The sequence below is a fragment of the Teleopsis dalmanni genome, chromosome 1 (assembly GCF_002237135.1).
Source record: "Teleopsis dalmanni isolate 2A chromosome 1, ASM223713v2, whole genome shotgun sequence".
In the NCBI taxonomy this organism is placed as follows: domain Eukaryota; kingdom Metazoa; phylum Arthropoda; class Insecta; order Diptera; family Diopsidae; genus Teleopsis; species Teleopsis dalmanni.
The window spans coordinates 34,183,034-34,206,859 of NC_051846.1; the positions used below are offsets into that span (position 1 = coordinate 34,183,034).

A 23,826-nucleotide genomic window follows, 5' to 3' on the forward strand; every position below is an offset into this window, starting at 1 on the left:
ACTATTACTTTTTTTAGTTTTAAAACAGGTTATTTTTAATTACAACTATTGAAACTGAAATGATCTCAATTGTTTTAAATATTTAAAATTATATTTAAATAATAATAGATTGAATACTCCATCTTTCACCTTTATCGTTTTAAAGCAATTTTAATTTAAATGGCATATGAAAGTTTCTTTTGTTTAAATTAATTTATTAATGTTTCACTCCTTGGCTGTTTGTCGTATCTTTTCCGTTTCCAAGGATAAAATCTGTGAATTTTTCATATTGGCATCATTGTTTTGCTTTTGTCATAAACGGAAATTGCCTGTTTTATTAATTTTAACCAAAAGTAATCGTTGCAGAAAACTTGAACAATAGTTTCGCCAGGAAAGTCAAATTAAAAACGCACTTAGCATTAAAAATAATTTAATTAAAAGTTCTCATTCACTTTAAGCAAAAACTGTGCTCCTTTTTACATTTTTATTTAAAATGCAACGGAGTGCGAGTAGTGCCCTTTCGTATGCTAAATAAAATAAAATAAAATAAAACAAAATAAAATAATATAATAAAAACAAGAATAAAAACGCAAAATTCAGAAAACAAAATTCTTCTGAACAAAGCCTTTTAATTGTATTAGTACCTAAGAGAGAAAAAAATGTATAGTCATTGGGGCATTTTCTGACCCTCATAGAAATAAGGACATACAAAATATGAACCACAAATTTTCGGAACTCATATAAAATTTAATTAAAGCCAACCAAAATGCCTGAAGGGAAAACATTTGATACTTATTTTTATTATTTTTTTCAATCTATAAGAATTGTATATATTATACCAAAGAATTAGATAAATTCTTCTGGCGCAGAGAAAGTGAGGCTATATTCGCTTCAAGGTGGAAGTTAATTTTCAGCAATTTCTTGTCTTCTCAACAATTTGCAATACTTTTTACTTCGTTAATCAAAGGCTCTTTGACAATTCATTTATGTTGATTATCACAACAACGACGACATTATCAGTAGCAGCAAGCATAACAGCAGCAACAACAGCAGCAACAACAGCAGCAACAACAGCAGCAACAGCAGTGACAACAGCAGTGGCAGCAACAGCATTTAATTGCATTTATGTACTCTTATTACTACAAACACATAGACTACATATAATTATAGTTTAGTTAAGTAAAGTTTTATCCTTTACTGCGATTTTAATTGCAGCTTCTCTCCAAAGTGAACTTGTGCAGATGGCGTTCACCAGCGCACGTTGCCATGCCTTTGGAAGCTGTTGGAGGCATTGAAGGATAAATGAACACAACTGCTGCATTAGCAATGTAAAAATGCTAAGTTGGGCAAACTATTGAAGCGTGATTATTCAATCAAATTTCGTTTAAGTCCTCGTACTTCCTTTGTTTCTCTCCTTTTGTTGCTTAAGTTTTATGCGGAAAATAATATGAAATTGGAATTCTGTATTCATTTAGTAGCCCTAAGTGAAATACTTTTATAGGGTTTTCAGTTAAATGTATGCCAATGAGCGTTGCAAACGATGGAAGTAATTTAAATCATGTGATATGCAAATTTATTCATGGAAAAAAATTTTCTTAAATATTTCTTGCATTTATAATTAAAAAGTTTTATTTTAAAAATTATTAAAAAAAATTATCACGCCTTATGAGCTCATTTAAATAATTTCTGATAATATAATCAAAAGTCTAACTACGTATTTTAAGAAAAAAAAAAACATAACCTATGCTATGTTGTGATTCATAGCAAACTATCGTTTGGATTATAAAACATAAAACCCTCATAGTTTTATTTTTCTATTTTTCAATTTTCACTTCCTTACATAGATTAGAAAGTATTATAAAATTTTTAACTCTTTCTTTTTAATTTTTGTTGAACTAATTAAATTTGTAAGTAGCTTTTGACCTTAATGTAGTAATGGAATTGGCTGAATTCAACTGAGTACAAGTGTTTCTTTTGAGTATAAGTACTGAAACTTCAAACAGTAATCAAGCACTTAATTATTCCATTATTTAAACTTGGTACTTGTGTATTTTAATTACATTAGTCTGGCACTAATTTCATTTACCAGTTTTGCACCACCATTGCTACCAGCAAATAATTTAAATATTTGAGTAACACTAGATAAATTAACTAGAAAATACATTTTTTAAGTGTCGATTAATCCGTTGACTTAGGCTTTTTGCTGCTTTAATTTTATTCCTCAACACATGAACAATTTTCCTTAGTTTATTAGTTGTAAATAATTGACAATAAACAATAGTGTTTACTCCTTCTGTACTTGAATGATAATATTAAAAGACAAATCCCTGTGCTCTACTAAAAACATATTACACAATAATACTTTAGACTCCATTATAGTAATTAAAAAGTTGTACGATCCAAACATGGTACCACTTGAATTAATAACAATGTATTTAAATAGCCACAGTTGGTGTTTATGGAGCCATTAAAAAAATAAAATAAATAACTTGAAGAGGCTACTGAAAACAACTAAAAACAACTAATGTACATAATTAATGTAATTATTAAGTAGGATTAAATTATGTTAAGTGTAATAGGTTTATAAGAAACCCGAAGTAAAATAAAAAAAAATTTTTTTATAATCTTTTGAGAATGTTTTGATGTAGTTCTCTGTTTACTGGGAAACCCAAATCAACTGCAACTTTTTGAACACTTTATTTTCTTGATTAAAATCAAATTTATAAAATTATAAAAAATTATAAAATTATAAAAAAAAATTATAAAAAAAAAATAGCATAAGGTTTTAAATAAATATTGAATTGGTTCTAAATTATTTGTTTTTCTATGGGTCTGAGTCACAAAAATGAGCTCTATATTGCTGATATAATAATCTGAGCAAACCAGTCATTCATATCGAAAAGTATTTTTGAATACGTCAGCAATCGTATTCTTAGTGTTGATCTTGGTCTGCTCTTGATTGAATCTGAGCAAACCAGTCATTCATACCGAGTATGAATAACTGAGTATATCATCAATCATATTTTTTAGTGTTGAACTTGGTTTGCAAAGTGCCCCATACCCCATGATGAGTGATTTTTCATCTAGAGACTGTGGACGACTGTTGATATGAATTAAGAGGTTGCTATGGCTCTTATCGTTTGACATATTATTCATAAGTTGAACGAATCTGAATCTTAGAAAATTTCAACCATTAACATGGAAGAGGGTCTTTAAGTACATCAACCTTGATATGTTTTAGTGTTGATCTTGGTCTGCAAAATGTCCCACACTGATATGACATGATGAGTGAGCTTGTATATAGCCGTGTAGCTAAGACCCATTCAAGTTAAAATCATAGCCTGTTGTATTATTGCTTATGAGATTGTGGACGGCTCTTGAAATGAATTAAGAGTGTACTATTGTTCTAGTCGTTTGTCAAATGAGTGATATATTAAACGAATTTGAATCTTAGAAAATTAAATTCATTCATATGAAAAAGTTTTTTGAGATACTTAAGAAATAATATTTTACTACTGACTTATTTACCATTCGATGATGAACTACTATTGAAACGAAGTCTTGTTTTTTAGTTACTGTTGAATTCCAATACTTTGTGTCACTGTGTAGAATCTTTATAGCATAAAAATATATGATTCTCTACATTTTCAGAGCACACTTTCAAACTTTATCTCTGTAAATAGCTTTTTTTGACCATAAAGTCACGGTACAAAAACAACAAGTGAAATAGACTAATAAACTTCCCGGTTCTTAAACTATTGCAAATGATGGTGCTTTTTTAATCTTCGTATCGTATAACCTTTGTTGGAAGTAAGCTCGAACATTTTGTTTGTTTACGAATTACTCAATTCGAACATTTTTTCTAATCATAGAAAACGATGTTCTGCAATTATTCATGTTCGTGGAAGTATAGGAGTTGCCTTTTTTAGGCATAGTTATTTTTTGCATATTGCTGTCCTGTCATTTTTGGATTTTGTCTATTTTCGAGTCAATATTTAATGCTTAACTCGTTTTGAATTGAGTCATTTCATTTCATTACACGGGCTCCATTTATTTATAGCTTTCTATATCACATTTCCTATAGTTAATTCTTTTTTCCTGCAGTTTAATTCTAGTGCTTCGCTCAATAGTGTCAATTTCTCTATATTTTCTTTCATTAATTTTCTCAATAAAGTCAGTTTCCGAATACTGTGTTGTGGTGCGAAATAAGAAAAATTTGGTCCCACTAAGTATTTCCTGGACTTAGATGTCTTTCAGAAGCCTCATTCAAGACTTTTCTCTTAATTACAATGCTATTGCTTATGAATGCTGAAGTTATGTTGCCGATAATAATTTTTCCGAAGAACTTAAACTCAAATGCTTCTTAATAAAAATCAATAGAATATATTGTTCTTAAAGGAATATAGATTCAGTGTTGCTATCAGTTCTGAGAGTAGGACAATTCTGAGAGTTCTGAGAGTGGTTACAGTTCAATTGGGTCATAGTGTAAGCACTTCTTATTTAATTTTGTAAAAATAAATTGATATTAACACTTAAAAAAAGTGTGCGATGAAATCTGATACAGTATTTTTACAAAATCCAAATGGTTCCAAAAATAGACAAATTATACTTAGTTTCATCAATTTCAAGTATAGTAATATAGTCTCAAATGGTTTTCTTGTAAGTATCTCACAAATCTAATTTATTTTTTATTTCAGATGACATATACCCACGCAAATTTTAACAATATTAAATAAAGCCTATAAAAAACAAGAAGGAAGCCAATTACACAAATGTCGAAATGGTCAATAAACAAAGAATGGCTTAACAACTTAAAAATCTAACAAAAAAAAAATTGTAAATAAAAATTGTTTGAAAATGTGAGGAAAAATTAAGTAAAAATGGGAAAGACGACCAAATAGCGAATGTAAACATATCATTCTTGACATATTGATGACAATATCCAAAATTAAATCTGAAGGCAATTTTTATTAATTGAGTTTGAAAAGTCCTGCTGTTTCCTATTTGAGCACCACCGCCCGAATAGATAAATCGAGGGTGGGAAAATAAACAAAAACAAATCAAAACAGTGGCACAAAAAATGTGCCACTTAATGAACCATAAAGTTCGATATCTATAGGCGACCATTAGCAGTGTAATAAAAACCAACAGGCGAAGGAAGTAACCAACCAATGAAGCAAGCGGTTCGTGGTTTCACACAAGAAGGCAATTACTTTCAATGTCAACCACCGTTGACAATTTAAGCAGCACTCAATACCACAAAATAACACTCGAAACCACTGTGTTCTGGCGCATAAAAGTGGGAGCAAATTTTTTTTCCAATTAATTTATCGTTTAGTGTGCCATCCAAATAGATACATTTTAACCACATGTATAGGCACTTACATACATACATACACTTACATACATACATACATAGCTATACATAAACGTGTAGGAGAAGCGTGGCATACATAGTTAAGCAAGGACACCGAACAAGAAGACCAGATGAGAATGCTGCCGACAACAATGAACCGTTGCCGAAATTGGTTCTGTGCGCGCAATAATAATAACGACTATGCTGAGGTTTCAATTAATGACGCAACTGCTTCCACACATCATGCTGTTGCAACACCAGATTTCATTAAAGATCACCAACCATCTACAGCGACTACCGCAACAACGGCTACTACAGCCACTACTGGTACGGGAGCTGGAACAGGCATTATTGGCGGTGGCGGTAATGCACATGTCGTCACTTTTCTCGATGATGTGCCGAGCGGCAATAACGGCATAGTTAGCACAACAAGTCGCATAATAACCAATTCGGAATTAAACGCTCAAGCAATGGATAACAATTCGGATGCTATTGAGCCGATGGACGATTTTGCATGTACTTCCGGTTCATTGCTGTGTGATGAAAATGCGCCATCATCGAAAAATTGCTATCGTCTGGTAATGTTAGGGTAAGTATACAAATACGATAAACTAAATTCCAATTAAGAATGATTTCAGTTCGAGCTTTATTAAATCATCTCATATTTGGCATCATCCTTTGTTGAAAATGTGCAGAGATACAGAAATAATTAAACGGATATAAGCAGCCTTTATCCCAGATTAGTTGAATACATTTCATTATTTTTCTGTTAAAGATTGTGGCTCGCAATTTGCTTCAATTCAATTGATTCCTTGTTGAATTCCTTTTTAATAATTTCAATTGATTCCACCCGTCATGTTGCTGTCATGTTACTCCCCCAGTATCATTAAAAAACAAAGGCAAGTAAAATTGATTATCCTTCATTGCATATTAAGCACAACCGTGGAATAAATCCACTTAAAGCACCACAACTCCAACTACGTGCGCGCTCGATGTGAGTGATTCCAAATTAATTAAGTAGATTATTTTAATTATTGAAAGCAAAGTATACACTGAAAAAATTGCTTAATGCTTTATAAATAAACAGAGTATTTGCAGGCTTTTTAAGCTTAATTCAGTAACCTTTTGTTAATTACATTTTAATATTATACTGTACACATATTGTTGATATTTTCATTTAAAAATTACTCTCAAATAAATGAAAAAGGTTAATACTTGGGCGTTTTCGATTCTGCCTTAAATGGCATGTATTATATGAGAATGGATTAGAGAGCAGTTATATTAAAGGTTATATTGTTATGGAGTAGTTTAACCTTTATTTGTTGGCATATATGTTAGTATGATATTTATATAAAACTTAAATTATAAATAAGTTTAAAATATAAATATGATTTTATAAGTCAACTTTAGTCTGTTGTCTATATTTTTGGAAATAAATAGTCTTATCCATAAGATTGCTATTATTTACCCATATTTAATAAATATTTTATTGATTTATAAATTATTATTATTAACAAAGTTATAACGTTATTGGAACTTACATCTAATTTAAATTATAGGACCTATAGCTACATGACCTTAAGCTTAACTTATATATTGTATAGACTGGTCTAATACCTTTCGCCTTCTTTCTGCCAGTAATATGATTCTTCGTTACAAAAATTTTTGGTTCTTGACTAACAAAAAACTGATCCGAGATTTTTTCTATTCGTTCGAAGCAGTCACAGTTACAGTTTATAAACTTTTATAGCAGAAGTAAATAATAAGTATACTATTCAAAGTAGTATCTGACATTATTTTGTTGGAACACTTTACCTGTTCTAACGATGAATTTTGTTTAAGAGAGTGATTAAATAATAAGTATATCACATCTAAAGTGGGATTTAACATTGTCTTGTTGAGACACTATACCTGTTCTATCAATTAATTTTGTTTAAGCGAATCATTTGCTTTGACCAGATAATGACTGTACGTTTAGGAATTGATCGTTATATAGTCCGATAGAAGCTCAAATAAACAGATAATTCTTTGCAAATCAAATAGATATTATCACCTTCCTTTGTTGAATACCGGGTTTTAAAGAGTTTTGAATCGGTTTATTTTTTTAGCTCCTTATGTAATTGCATTTAACATTGTTGTTGTCATCTATTTCTTGACCCCAGTAATAATGCTCGTTAAAAATGAATTATTTCTTTTTTAACATTTGACAGGTTAATCACAGCAGACTACAAATTTCTTTCTGTAAGAGTATTTTGAAGTCATTTTTTAAGCTTAAGATTAAGAATTTGAATGGTCGAATTTAATAGATTTGATCTCTCAGCAATCTCACAAGTTACTATCCATGTCGGTTCTCAATGAATGTCTCTTTTGTGTTTTGATTAGCTTCATCTGGCCTTCCACAATACAGTGCGATTTTAGCATCAGAACTACGGAATGGCAATTTTGCAAACCACTTTCGACATTGCCGTTGTCTCAATATATGCTCTCTTTAGAAATTTTATTATTATGTTGAAGCTAGTGGAGTCAGTGCACTTGAGGACTTTTACTCTCTATTAACTGCGAGGTTTCCTCATAATCCCTCTTTACACCTAGACTGGATTATTGTTTATCACTTCATCAGACTAAGCAATAATTGACCTCAGATCTGCATACCTCCCCGAAAAGCCTGTAACCATTCTGAGATTAAATAACGTGGTGTTGGTAAACCTGTCAGTTTTCGTAAATAATTTCGGGGCCCTATCCTTTATGTATTTCTTGATCAGATTAATTTTGAGGTCCCTTAGAATGTCATTCGTCCTAATGTACCATGGAACCTTGAAAAGTCTTCTCAGAGCATGGCTTTGTACAATTTCTAGCTGACAAATAGTAGTGTTTGAGGCTTTGCTAAATGCTAATCATGCATATAGAAGTGACTTTCGAACTATTTATCCAAAAATAGTTTGCTGAGAACAGCAAAAATCAAATTGGTTTAATTTAATGTCTTATAAAGAAGTAAAGTTCATTGTCACGTAATTCGTAAATCTTCAAAATTGTTGTAAAATTTTATATGAGTTTTTCTCAAAAGATAACTAAACAGATAAACTTAATTACATTCGTGAGACTTGCACGTGCCAAAGAGGCTCGCCTACTTTTAAGTTCCGCACAAGTATCTCATAGTGCAATATTTCAGTAATAGACGCAGACCCAAATTAACGCACACAAACGTGCAAATATCTCTGAAATACCATACATTCAACTTTATTGTTTAGCAGGAATTGTTTTATTATCACGAAATTAATTAATTTTCGAATCATTTATGGCATTAGGTTAAAAATAATAAAATTAATTATAATTTTCGCAGCTCCTCACGTGTCGGCAAATCCTCCATTGTGGCCAGATTTTTAGGCAATCGGTATGAAGAGGCATACACACCCACCATTGAGGATTTCCATCGAAAATTGTATCGCATACGTAATGAAGTGTATCAATTGGATATATTGGATACATCCGGTTATCATCCGTTTCCGGCTATGCGACGTTTATCATTTATGACTGGTAAGTAGAATAAAGCCTTGTAGTAGTTTATATTTTAATGGGTTTGGAAGAGTGAGTATTGTATATGTTTGGGTTTTCCTACAATGGAAACAAAACGTTTCGATATGAATATGTAATTGATTGTTGAGAAATATGGAGGAAAGTTTATTTTCGTTTATAAATTTATTATTAATTTTCAGTCTGTTTTTTACGTAAAATATCAATGCATTGGATGATATTTCACAACAAAGATTCTGTGGGCCACCTCATTATAAGACAGGTTATTCATTGGAACAATAACCTTAGATTGGAATTATTTAAATTAATACACAAATTAAGTATAAAATCTATTTAATTTGTGGGACTTTTGAAGAGGAGATTCGAGGAACTCTACTGCAAAGTTATTACGATTAATATTTTTGCAATGAAAGATGTCTGAAGCATCAATTGATGATTCGGTTAAAGCTAGGACTTCAGGTTTACTTGTAAATATTGCAATATTATTTAGTCTCATTGAATTTAAGCTATACTGTTTTCAAAGAAACTCAGCGCTGAGATATCTATTAGTCAATATTGGTCGATATATAATTATTTTCTCGCTTGCTTTGAACGTCTAAGCAAATTGATTGACATTTTATTGTTACTTACTTTTAAATGTTACATTATTCTGAGTATGTAGGTGAAATGGAGAAGGCAATATTAAATTTTATTTTAAATTGAGAAAAATATATGAAAGAATCATAAATAAGTGCGAGAACAAAACACATTTTCTGGTCATATATTTTCTGTTGGATTGACTAATTCCATTATAGTTATGAGGTACTTGAAAACGACAATTATGGCAGTTAACAAAAACCACTCACAACGAAAACAAAATATGGATAAAGTTAGAACAATTTTTTTAATCGACTATTTTATGTCTGCTAAATTCATCAAATATGAAAGTGGAATAGCGAAAAGTACAGCCTATCAAGTTCTGATCGAAGATTTGCTCAAATGAAGAATAGTTGCATGTTTTGTGCCTCCCACTTTGGCTTATAAATGTTTTCAGAGTTCTGCATTGCAAACTCATCGCAAAAATGTATAAACGAGTCCAACAAGGAACTGTAACCGGATATGAAACCTGACATTTTCAATACGTCCTAAAAACAAAACACAAAAATGTAGCATGTTAGTTACCAGAAGAGTGAAAAGATAAAAAGTAACGTTTCAAAATTATCTTATTTGGGAAGATTTTGATTTGTTCCTTGGATTCAATAAAATTTTTCGTTATAAATTTTATCTCAGATGGAAAGATGGCGTACGCCAAATATTAACTGGAAGTGCTATAGCTCTTGTGGATGAAAATTTGATGTGTTCGAGTGGAATATCGAGTACCAAGCAGTTGATTTTTGTGTTGCGTAGTAATGCTAAATTACAATAATTCATCGTGTTATATATCTGTAACACACTAGATATGTAAAATTTTGGTCAAAAAAAGGTATAATATTTGCTATCGATCAAGCACTTTAATGATATGAATATGATTTATGTGGTTATAACGGTTTATCCTCCAAAAGGAAACTGAACATTTTAGCACTATTCCGATAATTCAAATAGTCTTGACTGACATAAAAAAGATTTGACTCTGGGTGAACATTTGTAAAGTTGTGTTGATAATGCTGAGAAAAAAAGAATAAAAAAATTAAAGTTATAAACCGTTTATATGGTTTGAAATCTTATGTCATCAGCTTTAGGACTGATTTGGTCAGATTTGGTCTTTTCTTTATACTGATAAGACTGACTGTCATAGATTGAAATTATTTAAATTGATTATTATTATTGCTATGGAATGTGACACTGCGACCGTCGGGTCTCTAAGTCTTGTTGTGTCAATAAAAAGTAGTGTAGAGCCAACTTTACAGAGTTTAATTGCCTCTTCCGTAAAGGTATACATTCTCAGGAGTCTATTCCGTTTTAAGTTGAAATTAAATTTAAATTTATTGGTCTATTATGCCCCCTTCTGGGTACAGAGTAGGTCTCTAAGCCCTGTTGTGTCAATAAAAAGTAGTGTAGATCCAACTTTACAGAGTTTAATTGCCTCTTCCGTAAAGGTATACATTCTCAGGAGTCTATTCCGTTTTAAGTTCAAATTTAATTTAAAGTGATTGGTCTATTGTGCCCCTAGTGGGTATAGAGTCGGTCTCTAAGCCCTGTTGTGTGAAAAAAATGGTATAGAACCGACTTTACAGAGTTTAATTGCCTCTTCTGTAAGGATATACATTCCCAGGAGTCTATTCCGTTTCAAGTTGAAATTAAATTTAAATTTGTAGTATTTTTAACTTTTTCTAAATTTGTATGAAATCAATAAAAAATCCTCTTAAAAAACTATTGCAAAATAATATGTTTTAATATCTTTCTTTATAAAGAAGAGAAGAAAAATATTCTTATTTTTCATTATTCAAAACTCCAGTGAATAAAATTTTCCTGAACGCAAAAAACAAAGATTATATCAACTTTCATTTCTTTGTTCCAGTATCTCTTTCTCTCTCTCTCTCATTCGTTTGGCTTTGAGTCTATATTATATCAAGTGAAAAAGCAAAAACTTATATACAGAAATTAATAATAACACAGTCGCACAAAGAGGAAGGGAAAATACTAACAAAACGAAATCAAAACAAACTTAGTGTGATAATGATTGTAAAGGCACAATAGGAAGGAAACGCTGAACTCCTAAAACGGAAGTGGCAGCGGCTGTATTCAGTTGTTGCTATAAATGCTGAAGTGGAATCAGCACTTCCACATTTATTCCGCTTTGACATTTGGCCTCAGCTCCTCTTTGTTGTGAATGCAGGAGTGACAAAATCGTGCATTTGTCATCATTTAACAAATCTGCAATTTGGCTAATTTTATTTTTGGCATTGTGTTGTTGTGTTATTTTTGTCCTGAATTGTTTTTCTACCAATTTTTTCACTTTCACTTTCACTTTCCCTTTATTTATTTTATTTTGTTTATTTTTATATTTTTTTTTTCTGAAATACGTTTCTGTCATAAGCGGCACTTAAACGCACTCCAATATTTATTTGTTCTGTTTGACGCATAAACGCACATATACAGGGACCGACTTGCGTACGTGTGAAGTCGGCAATGTTGTTTCAGGAACGGATATGATGGCCATTTTGAAATTACATTTGTGTTCTGTCAAAATAAATTCAAAACATCAAAAATAAAGCTTTTGTTTCATGTAATATTGTTGTCAAGAATGTGTGAGATTGTGTGCGTGCATGTGTCTGAGAGTTGTTCAGAGGTGTTAGTGTGAGTGCGTGCCAATTTTTTTGATATGCTGTAATATGTGAATTAACATAATTAGAACTACGTGCACATTGACTAGTTTTTTCAAATACTTATTTGGTTTTCATACCATGCTCTTCCATCCATTTACTTAATTTAAAAAAAAAAATTAAAAAAAACGAAACAGCGTTATAAGAAAATAAATATTCACACTGCAATTTATTTATTTTTTTTTAAATATATATATAGTTTTTCGTTCTTCTTCTTCTTAGTTGGCCATTACAGACGTGAGTCGTCCTTGGCCGCGTCGAGTAGCCTCCGCCAGTCAGCCCGATTAGTTGCTTTCTGACGCCAGTTGGTAGTACCGAACGCCCCCAAATCGTTGGTCACCTGGTCCTTCCACCGAATATGCGGACGTCCTCTACCGCGTTTTCCACCTGGGGGTACCGAATCAAATACCTTTCAGCCGGAGCACTTTCTTCCATTCGCACGACATGACCAAGCCAGCGTAGCCGCTGAATTTTTATGCGCTTAACTATGTCAATGTCGCGGTATAGCTCATACAGCTGATCGTTCCATCTAATTCGATACTCGTCGCCAACGCTTAAGGGACCATAGATAGTTTTTCGTTACCCATCTATATACTTTATATACGTTTTAACAATATATAGATGCCCAACGCTATACAAAATTTGACCGTTCGATTGCCGTTCCATCGCCGTTCTATTTTAAGCAATGTGTCTTTAAAAATGGCGAGAGATGAGCACTTTTAGACAGACTAAACTCATGATGCCGAAACCGTTGATCAGGGAAGCGATAACAGCGCTTAGCTATACGCGGAGCACCCTAAGCTGGCTGACCTCATTGATTACTGGAAATAGAAACTTCAAGTATCATCTCAAAAAAATAACTCTTGTTGAGGAAGATACTTGTGCTTAGAAGAAAAGAAGACAGCGGTGCATATATTGTGCCAATGTCCGACACTGGTAAGCACGAGTATGACTATTTTGGGATACCATTGAGTTGGTGATAACTTGGCAGGCAACCACAAGCCAAATGAGCTGTTTACAATAATGAGAGATGTAATTATGCGAATGGAAGCCACTCTAGCTTTAAATCAATGACGACATCCGAGAATCGAAGGACGAAAGAGAATTCAAGTAGTTGCTGTGGTCTATTTCGGCTAATCCTTCACTTCAGTGGGGCCACATCCTGGACAGTGCGTTGACTAAACGTTCCACAATATATATATGTATACATATAAGCAATGTGTCGTCATTCTCATATTAATTTCAAAGCAATGGACATATACATTCAAGTAGAGAGAATGAACGCACAAAGTTCTTCCATATACATAACAAGATATGCAAAACAATAAGCAAATACGTATGTGCTCATTTCAAATAAATTATGTAGCAATTTATTAGTAAGATGAACTTTGACTGAGAATGGACGCGTTGGACATTTACTAGGTAGATTGTTAAATACCCGGTCTAAGTACTAAAAACGCATTTTTTTTTGGAAAAAAATATTTTATGCATCAATATAATCCTCTTTCAGCCCTACATATCGAATCCAATGATCTTTCAACATTTGGATACCTTTCAAATAATACGATTTATCAAGTCATCAAAAATATACCTCAGTTTCCCATTTTCCCATATATCAAAAATTATATATATATATATACATATATACATATATATTGAAAAAATTAAATTTTAATCGTGCAATAATGTACAATATGTAACACCATAATCACGAATTAAATCAAGTTCACGGAAAAGGACGATATTAGTCAATTCTTAAATGTCACTCATACGCACCGTAATACGAGTTTCGTTAAATCAATTTTCTACAAAAAGTGACACAAGAATTTTTACTTTGAAAATACAATTATTATTCGTTTTAATTGTTCATATTGATTTATTTAATATAACTAAAGATATGAAAGAATTCCATATATCGGATACTAGCATTATGGCTTCCTATTCGAACGACAATTTACTGTAGGAAAACTCAACAACGCTTACCCCTATATTCTTATTGTTGATGTTAGAAGTAATATAATAAGCAATAATATTTTATGTATATTATCTTAAAGTTACTTAGTTCCATCGGAATGTTTCCGTATCATTTCCATTTAACTTTTTAAATAAAGAGGATATGTGAAAAAGTCGATATGTTAATAAAAAATAAGTGCCATATATTATGGATGCAGGAAAAATTTAGTGTTTGCATTTATATGCCGACAGCGTACGCAATCAGTACATCAACGCGTATCTATCCTTCCTTTCCATATGAGAAAATCTGCATTATTTGAGAATCTATGCATAATTCCATAAAACTTCTTACAGAGTTCATTTTTATGTTCTCACATATTTCACTTCCACTTAAACGAATATGAAATTCCATCTTTTTACTTTCGTTGTTGTGTTTCCATGTTTTGATTTTCGATTTTTGACTATCAGATATTTTCGTAGGATTTTGTTTTAAACTGCGATACTCATTTTTAAAAATTAAATCTTGAATTTCTATTTCGTTCACGTCTTAATGCCAAAATTTGTACAAGCTGTGCGCCCCGAGTAACTTCATGAGTGGGTCCTGGTTCGAAACGTTGTCGATTCCACTTGCGCATTTATACAAGAAAAAATAAATAAATAAATAGTGAATTTCATACCAAATGGATTTATTTATTTTTGCCATCTAGTTCCTTTCATGAATTCTATAAATTATTTGATTTTTACTTTTACTCTGAGTAAATATTTATGAATATATGTACATGTATAAATATTTAGATGATAGATGAATTTGAGGAAATCAGTATATAATAAGATAAATAGAATTGGTTCATATTTTTGGTTATTATTTATAATTAACAAGTAAACAAGTATGTGTAGTTTGGTTAGTTTTTATAGGTTGGTTGCAGTGGCAGACCATTGGATAACTTCCATGTACCTCAATTAGCGATTTTTCGCAGTTATGCTACCACATTCCACGCAAGAATCCTAGTATAGAAGAATAGAGTCTTCATCCATCCCGCCGAATTAAGTTATTTTAATAGGTCTTTCGTCTTCACCGCTAAACAGTCTGATAAACTATCAAAGCAGTATCTTTCTAAGAACCTATATCATCTGGACGCCAAAGCAGGGCATTCACAGAAAAAATTTATTATTGTGAGTGATTACTTTTGCAGTGAGGATTTTGGGGAATGTGCAGTTTCTCAGCTTGGGTTACTATACAACAATGACCAGTAATGAACTACAGTAAGCATTGCAGTGTTTACGTGGTCTCTTTGATGAGTTTCGAGAATCTATTTTTATTGTAGATGGGTCAGTTTTTACAAACAGTACATTTTTTTTAATTTTACTTATATGTACACAGATTATGTTTTTCACTATCTATAAAATAGATTGTACCTTCTGATAAAAAAAGAACGAAAGGCCTATTTTTGGATTCCCGCGCTTATTCAATCGGTAAATAGTATTTTTTGTTTGTCTATACAAAAAGTAGAAAATTCAAGTAAAAAATTCAAAATTAAAGTTCTTTTTTGATCACAAGGTATATGTACCATAGCCCATATCCACCATTCAAACATCTTTAAGCCCATGTTATGCAGAAAGTCTTGGGTCGTCAAAATTAAAATTGATGTTGAGCACCTGACAATACTCGAAACAGTGTTGTATGGTTAGTCAAACTTCAATAAATTAACTAAAAATTTTTGTGGTTGTCTTTTCATTCCTATTCGAAACCTTCTAAAGTTTTTGTTGTTTTCAGTGAAAATTATAAAATGAAGAGTAAGAGAAAAAACAAAATATCAGCTTAAATTTGTTCATGAAAGACGAGGTTATCTGTGACTTATCTCTTAGTCAAAGCAGCATTGTTCAATAATAAATATCAACATTTGTGTCGTTTAATAGCAAATTATTATAATTATTACAATTTTTCTGACATTCTGCATAACATGTATTTTCATTATAACCTATAAGAACTAGTTTTAACAAGCTCATCTCTTTGCATAACGTTTTAGAAAACTTTGAACTTATTAGAACATTCTCAAGACAATGTTTTAATTGAATGACTCTTATTACTCGGATGGTATTCATTTGATTGATACATGAGCGTTAGATTCTTAGGCTGACTAGCAATTACCTTATATGTTGATTGAGAAGGTCAATTAAATTTCTGTTATTTGACAGCTTGATCTGTATTTCATTTCTCTCTTAGCGTAGAATATAGCACGTCCATTACTACAATTGCCAAGAACAAGGGTTTTAAGAACAATACTATCAATATTTATAGAATGGAATAGCCATTATTTACAATATTATAACTTATAGATATAGTTTTCAACTTTGATATTCCACCTAGCGTTTTATAGTAAGATAAATAATGTTGATGAAGGTAAAAGAATTACAAATAAATCAAAAAAAAACTAAAAAGTAAAAATGGTTTGCTAAGCATATTTCGAAATGTACACAGATGAATTAAATCTTCAAGACTTGCATTAAAAACCCATAATTTGTCCAAGATCGTGTTCTCGAAAATTTCCAATAAACGGCTGTCATTATAAGTATTTTACCATGACAAGTTCCAATGTCAGCTATTCATAATTAAATGCAGGTTACGAACAAAGCTTAGTATCATCATTGTTTTAATCATACAACCAGGAGGATCAGTTTAAAATAAAACATTTTTTTTAACAAAATGGCTTTACGAATTCTATTAATAAAATGATTATCTGGGTATTAGCCTATATAAAATAATCATATGTTAAAATACGTTTTTTATATTAATTTAAATTTTATCTCAATTTCAGGTGATCTTTTCATACTAGTCTTCAGTATGGACTCACGAGAATCATTTGAAGAAGTTGTACGTTTGCGTGAAAATATTTTAGAAACAAAATGGGCTGCCCTTAATCCAGGCTCGGGTTTGAAGAAGAAAAGTCTACCAAAGATACCAATGATTTTAGCTGGCAATAAATGCGATCGTGATATTAAGTAAGTACAAATAGAATATTTAAAATAATAGTTACATATATTTAATAAGTAAAATATTTTATAAATAATTTCTAAGAACCGTACACCTAGACGAGGTTATGGGCTATATAGCGGGACAAGACAATTGTTGTGTATTTGTCGAATGTTCAGCACGTCAAAATTTTCGTATCGATGATTTATTTTATGCACTTTTCATGGTATCGAATTTACCATTGGAAATGGCACCAAATCATCATAGACGTGTTATATCTGTTTTCGGTGCACCCTCTCCACTACCACCACATTCATCAGCTGGTGGATCTAAAAAAAATGCACTCTCTATTAAAAGACGTTTTAGCGATGCTTGTGGTGTTGTGACGCCAAATGCACGTAGGCCCAGTATACGCACAGATCTAAATTTGATGCGATCGAAGACAATGGCTATGAACGAAGGTGAAGGTGCGGGCGCTACGCGGCGTAAACTCTGTGTGATCATGTAAAACAAAATTAATATATAAAAAAATGTATTATCGAATAATTAATATATGTGGCGTATGTGTAGTAAATATAAGCAAAGGCGGCATGTGATAGTAGCAAAAATAACTTATTTAAAATTTTTATATTTCAAAACGTTTATTAAAATTGTTTATATGAAATATTTTTATAAATAAAATCAATATCAATAATTTACTTAATTTACGAAAACAAAAAATAGTTATTTTGTTGCGAGTAGTTACATTTTTTATACATATTTACAAACATAATCGTACATAATATATTATAAATATAAATAATAGATGTGTATATAACATAAAATTAAATTTACTTCATTATAGTTATTGAATAAAGAAAAAAATTTAAAAATACTTGAAATGAATGAAAATGCTTTGATGTGTTAATAAATTTTGTTATTTTCCAAATGGTTAAACAGAATTTTTTAACTTAAAGCATTAAATAAAAAAAAAGTAAGTTAAAAACATTTAGTATCAAAATATTTTATAATTGAAATCGATTGCATTTCAATGCATTTTTTATAAATTAAAAATAAAGTAAATGTGCATTTTACATATTTTGCAGAAACCAATGTTTTGTAAAGTTTTTTAAATTTTTTTAAATTTTTTTATACCTTAAAAAAATTCTAATCAGTTCGATATTAAAATTATGCATTTTCAACATGAAATTTTAATTTTTTTATTAAGTTTTTCATTTAATTTTAGTTAGTACACACATATCCAATACATATAATAAATATATATAAATTATCTGGGAACGGGTTTAGATTTTGTTAAAATCTGTTTTTATCCGTTTGGACTTTAAAATCTAATATTCTTTGCACGTCTTTTACAGTCGGGTTTCTCGAACACTGTTCCATTGTCCATTACCGGTGTCCAGTATTAATAAAATTTGATATAAAAATATTAAGACATTACAAATATTGTACTTTCTTTTTTAGTGGTATTAGTTTTTGGGAAAATATCAGAGCGAGATCTGAAAAAATATACTAAATAAAAATAATTTTAAAATACTTTGAATATTATTTCCGGTCTATAGAATTTCTTTGAGTTTAGAACAGAGAACTGCAATGAGTACTCAACATTTAAATCATGCTTAAAGCATTGGCTGTATTTCACTTATAAGCATTTTAATTCCCATTTTCATATATTCGACTCCACCTGGTTTATATACAGCTAACAGCACTTATAAAGAAAATCGTATGATACTCATAAATACCGATACTGTGACACTGATTCATTAGCACCGGAACTCGTTAAGGAAAACACTTCTGAATCATTTCTGTGGCGAATGTCAGTACATATAAGTAGTGTATGAGAAAAACATTTATACTCATATATACTTGGTTTTTATGAGTGCACTCTAAGTGTTAAAATTATGACTCGTTGGTATTCGCTGGTTCAGAAACATCTTATAGTACTAGAAGGTAACGTACTCTTCGATGAGTTCTTCATAAATGAATGACAATAGTCCGGTATTAACTTTACAAATGTTCCTCTCCAAAGATTTGAGAATTAGAGAGCTATTTAAATAAGCATGACAACCATGATCTAATGATGATAAGTCGCGTGATGGCCCATCACATCATCAAAGCATGAAAACAAATGTCGAGATAATTTCTCGTGCATATTGATATAAACACTTTATCACATTCATACAATCAATTTTACGAGAAAAAAAAATTGGTACTTATTTGATTGGAGTGAGTAGATTTTACAATTTGAAGTTATCAAAAAACAGAATCTATTTCTGTATATGCCACACAATACGGAGACGGTTTGTGGATGAAATGATATTCTCTAGTTCTGTGTGGGTTTTCATTCTTTGTTTAGTTATCCACTAGGGAAAAATTAATCTTGTTTTTGAACAGAATTGCTTCCTTGTAGTGAAATGTATCCGCTAAAGGGTCACGACTGTGAAGTAAGTTTCTACAATTTTAATGTACTCAAAAGGTATTAAACGATTAATATTATAAAATATTAAATCTTATTAAACTGAATCAACTAAGGTTAGGTTAGGTTAGGTTCGGAAGGCGCGTGCTGACCGTTTTCAGCACTTCCACTCGGAGGCATATATTGCCCATTGTAATGCCCCCAACAATTTTGGCGGAAGAGGCGAGTTGCTTTATAATTCTTGTTAAACCATTTGGTTTTCCAGATGAAGTTTGAGGAGATCCGTTAATTTTGTATTCGTTATCTCTTTCAAGTCAGTGAAAAAGCGATCCCCGAGATATTGAAGTCGCTTTGTCTGAAGTCCTAGACAGAGACAGAGGAAGTGGTTGATAGATTCTACCTCTACCTCCTCTTCATCTTGGCAACCCCTGCATAATCCGCTTGTTGGAATTCGCCACTGTTGGAGCATAGGTTGAATTAACTTTACGGCAGTTTTATTTTAAAAATGGCAATAAAACACTGCCTTCAATTCACGAGTATGAAATGGATAATTCTTTAATTATAATATATAATATGTTTTAATTCTTTCCAGTTCATTTATTTTCTTAATTCGTCAGGGAGTATAATGCTGGCTCAAGTTATTCGTAGCAATATATTATTTAGAAATTTAAAGAATACTTAACTATTTAAAAATCTGAATCAACATATCCCTTAAAAATTAAAAATTATTAGTTTGAATGTGTTGAGGATTCGTCGGTCACATATATGTATGTAGGTTTATCTTAAATTATCTTTAAATCTTAAATTATTAGCTTAAATTATTTTAGTTTGTTTATTTTTCGCACAGCCACGTTGGACGTCTGGTTCTTATCGCTGCTGCTCACACACTCACTACAAGCAAATTTGATTCTTCGCTCTGTTCTTTCTCTCTCTGACAAGCTCAGCGAGGGTTGCCCTGCGCTCCAAAACAAATAAAACCTTACGCTATGATTACTTATCCTACATTCTCGGCCAGCCTGACAGAAGTTCGCCCCGAACATTCCTATTTGCTTGAAGCTTCCCAGCGCTTCATATATTCGGCTACCGTAACGGTACTGCCGGGTCCCTCGTGGTCACCTAACTTTAAAACTTTATACCTTCCGTGGTTCAGAACCGCGGTAATCCTATAAGGTCCAAAAAACTTCGGTCTTAATTTCAATGCTACTCCATACTGAGTTCTTTTTATCGCGACTAAATCCCCAATTTTATACATAATTTCCTTCTTCCGTTTCGAATTGAAAGTCTTCCTATTCTCTTCCTGTATACGTTTAATATTTCCCTTAGCTTCCTCCCTTATTTCATCTCTTTCAGAGTCTAACTCTAGTATAAACTCTTCTTCTAAAAGTTTTCTCAAATCTTTATGATAGGACGGTTTCATTTCTAAACCTGTAAGAATACGAAACGGGGAGAATTTGGTGCTACGAGTCGGCGTGTTATTAATTAACTGTTGAACTCGATCAACATGTTTATACCATAGATCTGGCTTTTCTTGACATACCTTAGATAAAAGCGGTACAACTACTCTATGGACTCTCTCCACCTGACCATTTTTCCTAGGTACACCAGTCGCTATTAACAAGTGTTGAATGTCGTTCTCTTGACAATACTTCTTGAACATGTCGGCCGTAAATGCCGTGCCACGGTCAGTTATAATCCTTTCGGGATTACAGAAAACTGATGATTGCCTAATTTATATCGACAACTGTATCGGTACCTAAGCTCTTAGTTGGGTACAACCACACAAATTTGGAAAAGGCATCCACAATCACCAGAATGTGATTATATTTCTTCCGGGTGGCCTCTAAAGGACCCACATGATCTAAATGATATGTTAATAACGGACGATCCTCTTTGTCAATAGGCTTAAGTGAGGAATGAAATATTCTTTTTCCACAGTCTCTTGGGTTTTCTTGGCAGCGAAATGCCCTTGCCTATGCGCTAATCGAATAATTTCGTCTTCCATTTGACTTGGGATTACAATTAGCTGTAAATTGCAATTTTTTATAGAATACCACCTCGCACGTAGTAGTCTTCATAATCGCCACTCTCTAGTACTTTCTTAACTGCTTTCGTCCACCAATCATTATTTTGGGCTTCTTTCAACCTGTGGTTAAATGTGTCTTCGATTAACAAACAATGAATTCTGCTTAAAGCGTCAACGTGCTTCATTTTGCTCGAAGTTTTAGACTTTTTCTTTTCTGGTTCTCCATCACTTGACTTTTTCTTATCCTTGCCGCTATCACTTGAATTATCATCTTCGGATATATATTCATTACTTTTAAAACTGCCAGAGACATTAGCTGCTTTTTTCGTAGAAGTCTCCTTTTTACGTTTGTTCTTTGTACCTTTGTCACCTTCATCATCACTACCATCTTTCGGCTTATAATCTTTCATTTCATCGAGATAACGTTGCTTATCCTTTGCAGCTTTTTCTTCCCATTTTGATTTATCTTTAAGTTCTTTCCACATTTCGCCACCTTTTTTAGCAATTTCAGTTACCTTTTGAATTTCTTCCGTCGACTCGGTACAAGATTTTACAACTTCCGATATATTTAAGAAGGTTGGCCCCTTTTTTGAAAGATGAATATTAACAAAATCAAGAATATCATTGCCTATAACAACGGAATAATTAACATTGTCAGCCCTAGTGATATGAAAAGTATTTGTCAACTTAAAGTTATCTGCAGCAATTTCTGCTAACACACTGCCTACACACTCCATGTAACATTTTAGTTTCAGGTCTTAACTCTGAAATACCGACTTTGAGTAAGATGTCCTCACGCAACAGACATACGTCGCTACCGTTATCAATGAGTGCTACCATTGGTACCCCATTAATTTGAACAACTTTACACTTTTTATGATTCATGTGGTGCTCTACATCTTCTTCAATACTATTTATATTTTGAAATCTAGACTTTGTTGCTACTTCTTTTTTTTCAACTTTAACTACACATTCGAATGAGCGGTGACCTGTGCCACCACATTTAAAGCATTTGATATCTTTACTAAAACATTCTTTTGCTAAATGGCTACTATCGCCGCATTTATAACATTTGCGGATGTCTGTCTTGACCCTCTTATACTCCTCAAGACCTTTCTTTACCTTTTCCGAATCAACGTTACAACGGAGAGGTCCTCGTATTTTTTCGTAAACTGGGAATAACGTCTTTAGGTGGGCAATTGATGTTGCCTGATACAGGATGCTTTTATTTTGGCGACTGTCGTTAATACCGTTTATAAAGTATGTTACTAAACTTTGCTCGTCTATACTTATAGTGCAACTAATTTCTTGTAAACTATAGAGGTATTCACGGCTTCGGCTTCTTAAAAGTTGATGCACTTCTGCATCTGAAATGGTTTTTTTTAAATTCACTAACGAGTGCCACCTTCAAAGATGACCAATCTTTAATGTTCGCTTGACAGCGGATAAACAACCTTGCAGCACCTTTTAGTAACTGTTTACCATATACGTATTTTTGGATGTTATTCCAATTGAACGTAAAAGAGTTCTCTTCGAATTGTTGTAACCACTTCCTAACATCTTCACTATCGCTACCAGAGAAGTTAGTGAAACTTTCTTCGACATCTTTTAAAGTGAAATAACACTTTCCTTGCTCAACTACATTGCAAGCGTCACTGTACTCTGAACTTGTCTCTTCGACTTCCCCTTCATCTTCAACCAATTGTAGATGAGTTAACAATCTGTTTTGGAGCTCAAGTTTTCTGCCTGTAGTAACAAGACCCGCCTCCCTGAGCCTGTCGCGCAATTCATCGACCCTGAGCAGCATCACAGACGCGACGTCCATTATTCTGGCTTTGACAAATTAATGTTAACAAAATATATTACGAAATATCTTAATATGGTTACCAATAATTAGTAATTAATAAATAACAATTGACAATAATTAATTAATAGTCCTTAATTCAATATTACCGAGTACTATTACTCTTTTGCTTTCAAATGTATAAATGTTTTCAAAATATTTCTGCACAGGTTATATCAAACAACACGATCGTTTAGTCTATTACTCTACAAAAATTAATTAAATATTCAAAATAATTATGAGAAAATAAAATGGGATAAAGCTCCTTTTGCTTTTAGTTCTTCTGGTCCAGTGATCAATGCTTCAGTTTAGTTTCTCCTACCACTTATTGAGTTGAGTTGTGATTATATTTTTTTTGTTTTGACTTACGGTTTCACTCCCAACTGTTTCTGCAGCTACCCTCGGTAGTCACTGCTTTCTCACCTGCTTTGACTTGAGTTCAACACACACAACTG

At 31.9% G+C, this 23,826-nt stretch overlaps 1 protein-coding gene across 1 annotated transcript; it reads left to right on the forward strand.

Annotated features, from left to right (window-relative positions):
- The first annotated feature begins 5,427 nt into the window (after positions 1-5,427).
- Positions 5,428-17,689, forward strand: LOC119673257 (GTP-binding protein Rhes-like). Its single transcript, XM_038084512.1, has 4 exons — positions 5,428-5,924; positions 8,676-8,869; positions 16,938-17,121; positions 17,198-17,689. Exons 1-4 carry the CDS (start codon positions 5,467-5,469, stop codon positions 17,598-17,600), a joined length of 1,239 nt encoding a protein of 412 aa, XP_037940440.1. The 5' UTR covers positions 5,428-5,466; the 3' UTR covers positions 17,601-17,689.
- Positions 17,690-23,826: the final 6,137 nt, after the last annotated feature.

Coding starts and splice junctions, on each gene's coding strand:
- LOC119673257 (XM_038084512.1), top strand. CDS start 5,467: ATGAGAATGCTGCCGACAACAATGAACCGTTGCCGAAATTGGTTCTGT. Junction 5,925..8,675: donor TATCGTCTGGTAATGTTAGG/GTAAGTATACAA, acceptor TAATTTTCGCAG/CTCCTCACGTGTCGGCAAAT. Junction 8,870..16,937: donor ACGTTTATCATTTATGACTG/GTAAGTAGAATA, acceptor TCTCAATTTCAG/GTGATCTTTTCATACTAGTC.